Source organism: Xenopus tropicalis, chromosome 3 (genome assembly GCF_000004195.4).
Source record: "Xenopus tropicalis strain Nigerian chromosome 3, UCB_Xtro_10.0, whole genome shotgun sequence".
NCBI lineage: Eukaryota > Metazoa > Chordata > Amphibia > Anura > Pipidae > Xenopus > Xenopus tropicalis.
Genome location: NC_030679.2, coordinates 9,167,522 through 9,173,521, shown reverse-complemented (window position 1 = coordinate 9,173,521; position 6,000 = coordinate 9,167,522). Strand labels below are relative to the sequence as shown.

The 6,000-nt window shown below is 41.0% G+C and overlaps 1 protein-coding gene across 3 annotated transcripts in view; it reads right to left on the bottom strand.

Moving 5' to 3' along the window:
* Positions 1-363: 363 nt before the first annotated feature.
* The window catches only part of dcp1b (decapping mRNA 1B), a 34,765-nt gene continuing 29,128 nt past the window's right edge, over positions 364-6,000 (bottom strand). For 2 of the 3 annotated variants that reach the window (XM_002938103.5, XM_004912488.4), the window contains exons 8-9: positions 3,525-3,773; positions 364-1,444 (exon numbers count right to left, since the gene is read on the bottom strand). In XM_002938103.5, coding sequence (XP_002938149.2) covers positions 1,361-1,444; positions 3,525-3,773 — 333 coding nt within the window. In that variant the 3' untranslated portion in view covers positions 364-1,360. The remainder of the gene's footprint in view (positions 1,445-3,524; positions 3,774-6,000) is intronic. The other variant, XM_004912489.4, reaches the window with a different exon arrangement.

The window sequence follows — 6,000 nt, the reverse complement described above, 5'->3', positions numbered from 1 at the left end:
ATTTAAAGTTTACACAAAGGTAAGCAGTCACAGCAGCCAGACAGGTGGGGGGCCACACAGAGGGGGGTCGCGGGCCAGGCCGCCAGTTGGACAGCACTGTTGTTCGGTGTCAACACATACCCATATCATGCAAAGACCTACCCGTTTGGCTTCTTGTGCCACATTGGCACAACCCAGTCAATATCACTTTACTTGTCCTTTAATAAACATGGTGCCTGTATTTAGATTCAGTTCCAACCTGGGCACCGGCCCTAAACACCCCCCACACCGGAGTGGCGTCACGCTAACGGGAGGCAGGGGCCCCCGCGGCACAGCTATGTTTGTAACACTTCTTAGAAAAATTACAATTAAATCATTTCAAAATCATTTAGAATTTTTTTTTTTATTTTTCCCAAAATAAAAAACAGGACAGGAAAGCTGAGGTAAAGTGATGTTACAGACCCCCCCCCCCCCCCCCATCACTGCCTCCTCAAACAAATGCTGTAAAAATAGTGCCTTCCATTCAAAAAGTGTTGAAAAGCGCAGAAAAAGTCTGATTTCTTGCAAAAATATATACAACTCTGATTTGCACCCATTTACAATAAAAAAGACCCCCCCCCCCATTTAAAACATCCCTGTTTCACCTATGTGACACAGGAGGAATTTGGGGTAAAATGTTACATTAGGGATGCACCAAATTCATCCGCGGGGGTATTGCCTAATACACACCTGTATACAAACATGGCTGCTGTTTTCCAGGGGTAATAAAATAAGGATGGTATTAAAAGGTAAGTCCACATAGGCTTCCATGAAGGAAGTGCCCATTTTTTAATTGCACCTATTTCATGGGCTGCTCTCTTTCCCATGGACATGACCATAGGAAGAAAAGCAGCCCAAGTATAATAATAAAAGTGCAGGGTAATACTGTGGGGTAACTAGACTCATGTACCCCAGAGCAGGGTAATACTGTGGGGTAACTAGATTCATCTACCCCAGAGCAGGGTAATACTGTGGGGTAACTAGATTCATCTACCCCAGAGCAGGTTCATAGAGGAGGTTGGGCCTAGTTGGGACAAACCCTTAATGGCAGTTGCTTTATTATTGCAGTTACTTTACTTTCTGCCAGATTAGATCTCCTCCCATCCTCAGTTCGTCCCGTCTGCCTTTATATCCCATATATTAATTAAAAAAGGGTTTAGTTGACCTTTACTCGTCATCCCCAAGATACTGGATTTAGGAATGTATTACCAATGGTTCCTTCTATTTTGCCGTAAAGCCTATAAGCTGGGTTCAACCCCCCCCCCCCAAGGATTAGTTTGTGCATCTAAGCATGAACCCTGTAATATCCAAAAGGAATGTTCCTACACGGAGTAGGAAATATTTAGATCTTCCGTCCGCCTGTTCCCCCCCGTCTTAGCACCGAAAGGTAAGTCTCGTAAATTGTATTCAGGAAACTGTCGTCGTTCTGAAAAATAAGAAGGGTTTAGTGGACACCTGAGTCAAGTGCAAGGGGGGGGGGGAATTATACAATTAATTGTTCATGTTTTGGTATGTGGGATTAAGGAGAGAAGAGGGTTCAGCCCACATGGGCCTATAAATATGCTGCTATATATATATATATACATATACACCCAGGACCCAGAAAGTAGTTTACTGTTTTATTATTACAGAGAAAAGGGAATCATTTAACCATGAAATAAACCCAATAGGGCTGTTCTGCCCCCAATAAGGGGTAATTATATCTTAGTTGGGATCAAGTACAGGTACTGTTTTATTATTACAGAGAAAAGGGAATCATTTAACCATTAAATAAACCCAATAGGGCTGTTCTGCCCCCAATAAGGGGTAATTATATCTTAGTTGGGATCAAGTACAGGTACTGTTTTATTATTACAGAGAAAAGGGAATCATTTAACCATTAAATAACCCCAATAGGGCTGTTCTGCCCCAATAAGGGGTAATTATATCTTAGTTGGGATCAAGTACAGGTACTGTTTTATTATTACAGAGAAAAGGGAATCATTTAACCATGAAATAAACCCAATAGGGCTGTTCTGCCCCCAATAAGGGGTAATTATATCTTAGTTGGGATCAAGTACAGGTACTGTTTTATTATTACAGAGAAAAGGGAATCATTTAACCATTAAATAAACCCAATAGGGCTGTTCTGCCCCCAATAAGGGGTAATTATATCTTAGTTGGGATCAAGTACAGGTACTGTTTTATTATTACAGAGAAAAGGGAATCATTTAACCATGAAATAAACCCAATAGGGCTGTTCTGCCCCCAATAAGGGGTAATTATATCTTAGTTGGGATCAAGTACAGGTACTGTTTTATTATTACAGAGAAAAGGGAATCATTTAACCATTATATAAACCTTTTTTGATTGCGAGTGCGGTGGTACCGATTCTTTCTATTTACTAAATTTTATCAGCACCCAGGCGGTTAATTTTGTTTTGAGTGCTCCTCTTGGGTCTATATTTTCCAGACAGTGGAATGGAAGATTTCAAATTCTTTTGAGATCTTTTGAAATCCCTTACCAGACTTATAAGCTGCTACAATCTTCTTTGTAAGGCTCATGCCACACCAGGCGTAGGGCTGATTTTTTCGGCAAGCGGAAAAACGCTTGCCGAAAATTCAGCCCTACGCCTGCTACTTGTGCCTGCACCCGAATGAATGGAATACGCTCGGGTGCAGGCACATGTAGCCGATATACGCAAGAAAACGCGAGACTTTGCATTCTCGCGCGTTTTCGTGCGTATATCGGCTACATGTGCCTGCACCCGAGCGTATTCCATTCATTCGGGTGCAGGCACAAGTAGCAGGCGTAGGGCTGATTTTTCGGCAAGCGTTTTTCCGCTTGCCGAAAAAATCAGCCCTACGCCTGGTGTGGCATCAGCCTAAGGGCCTCAGGCAGTTCTAATCATGTGCACCTGATGTGATACACCTGTGTGTGATTTGAGCCATTTTAGGCGGGACTAAATGCTGGGGTGTCCTGATTTATTCCTCACCAGAAATTGCATTATATATATGAGAGAACTGTGGGGTTTTTTTTTTTTTACTTTTACATTATATATACATATACATACATACATACATATATATATATAAATATATATATATATAAACCAATTCAAAGTGTCGGCACTCATAGGATTTCCGCAACAAAAGCACAGCAAATAAAGTTTCTTATTAATGCAGGTGATGTGGTTTATTAATCCGACGTTTCAGTCCTTTACTTGGACTTTCATCAGGGAGATGAAAGTCCAAGTAAAGGACTGAAACGTCGGATTAATAAACCACATCACCTGCATTAATAAGAAACTTTATTTGCTGTGCTTTTGTTGCGGAAATCCTATGAGTGCCGACACTTTGAATTGGTTTGTAGATTTTTTTCAGCTCTGGCACCTAGGTTTTTATTATACTTAATGGTGTGCTCCCACTCTGGATTGTATATATATATATATATATATATATATATATATAAATATATATATATATATACACACACACTTTCTCTGTAGCCCTATGCTCAGATCTCACCTGGATAAGGTGCAGCAGGGTCTCCTGGAGCTGACTCCTAGTGAGGACGCCGTTCCAGCTATTCATGGTGTTCGTGGGGTTCTCTGGGAATGCAGCGGGGAAGAGCAGATTGGAGGGCTCTTTGGTACAAAGGGAGAGGTTGGCTGTTTCATTTGTCCTGGTCTGCAGGCTTGGCTGGGCAAATACCATGGGGGACATCAGCAGTGCTGGTGACACAGAGGCTGGGATATGCTGAGGAGAGGAGGCTTGCTGTGGATAGAAAGGGCAGCATATTACAGGCTTATTGCTGGCAGACACATTACCAAGAGGTGGGTTGCTGCCATAGTGTTTCCCTTAGACAGTACAGTATGGGGGTACAGCTTATTGTGTGCCCAGAACATTCCTTCTCTGTATATTTGTATTTATACATATGGGAGGGAGGTGCCATAATGTTTCCCTTAGACCAGTGATCCCCAACCAGTGTCTCAGGGGCAACATGTTGCTCCCCAACCCCTTGGATGTTGCTCTCAGTGCCCCCAAACCAGGGAGTTATTTTTGAATTCCTGACTTGGGGGCAAGTTTTGGTTGAATAAAAACAAGATTTCCTACCAAATAAAGCCCCCTGTAAGCTGATAGGGTGCATAGAGGCCCCTAATAGCCAATCACAGCCCTTATTTGGCTCCTCCATGAACTTTTATGGTGCTTGTGTTGCTCCCCAAGTCTTTTTACATTTGACTGTGGCTCACGAGTAAGAAAGGTTGGGGATCCCTGCCTTAGACAGTACAGTATGGGGGTACAGCTTATTGTGTGCCCAGAACATTCCTTCTCTGTATATTTGTATTTATACATATGGGTAGGAGGTGCCATAGTGTTTCCCTTAGACAGTACAGTATGGGGGTACAGCTTATTGTGTGCCCAGAACATTCCTTCTCTGTATATTTGTATTTATACATATGGGTAGGGGGTGCCATAGTGTTTCCCTTAGACAGTACAGTATGGGGGTACAGCTTATTGTGTGCCCAGAACATTCCTTCTCTGTATATTTGTATTTATACATATGGGTAGGGGGTGCCATAGTGTTTCCCTTAGACAGTACAGTATGGGGGTACAGCTTATTGTGTGCCCAGAACATTCCTTCTCTGTATATTTGTATTTATACATATGGGTAGGGGGTGCCATAGTGTTTCCCTTAGACAGTACAGTATGGGGGTACAGCTTATTGTGTGCCCAGAACATTCCTTCTCTGTATATTTGTATTTATACATATGGGTAGGGGGTGCCATAGTGTTTCCCTTAGACAGTACAGTATGGGGGTACAGCTTATTGTGTGCCCAGAACATTCCTTCTCTGTATATTTGTATTTATACATATGGGTAGGGGGTGCCATAGTGTTTCCCTTAGACAGTACAGTATGGGGGTACAGCTTATTGTGTGCCCAGAACATTCCTTCTCTGTATATTTGTATTTATACATATGGGTAGGAGGTGCCATAGTGTTTCCCTTAGACAGTACAGTATGGGGGTACAGCTTATTGTGTGCCCAGAACATTCCTTCTCTGTATCCTTGCATTTATACATATGGGAAATAGCTGCAATATTGTTTTTTAGAACAATATAATATAGTTTATAGTATAGAGAACATTTCTTCTCTGTATATATATATATATATATATATATATATATATATATATATATATATATATATATATATACATATTTGGAGGGAAGCTGCTATATTGCTTCCCTTGTTCCAGGGATTCCTATCCTATGAGTTTCCCATGGTGCAAAGCGTGGGTTTCCATGATGCCATTTAGAATGGTAGATCACATTTACATAAATGACAAAATGACAGACTGCAGAACCACATATGGGCACTTCCCTGCCAGCTGAGAATATGTGCCAAGAGTCTTGTCAGAAAACGAAAATGCATGTAACAATATGACATTAAATTCAGTTGCATGCATGTATATATCTAGATACAGGTATGGGATCCCTTATCCGGAAACCCGTTATCCAGAAAGTTCTAAAATTACAGAAAGGCCGTCTCCCATAGACTTCATTATAAGCAAATAATTCTAATTTCTGAAAATTATTTACATTTTCTCTGTAATAATAAAACAGTACCTGTACTTGATCCCAACTAAGATATAATTACCCCTTATTGGGGGCAGAACAGCCCTATTGGGTTTATTTCATGGTTAAATGATTCCCTTTTCTCTGTAATAATAAAACAGTACCTGTACTTGATCCCAACTAAGATATAATTACCCCTTATTGGGGGCAGAACAGCCCTATTGGGTTTATTTCATGGTTAAATGATTCCCTTTTCTCTGTAATAATAAAACAGTACCTGTACTTGATCCCAACTAAGATATAATTACCCCTTATTGGGGGCAGAACAGCCCTATTGGGTTTATTTAATGGTTAAATGATTCCCTTTTCTCTGTAATAATAAAACAGTACCTGTACTTGATCCCAACTAAGATATAATTACCCCT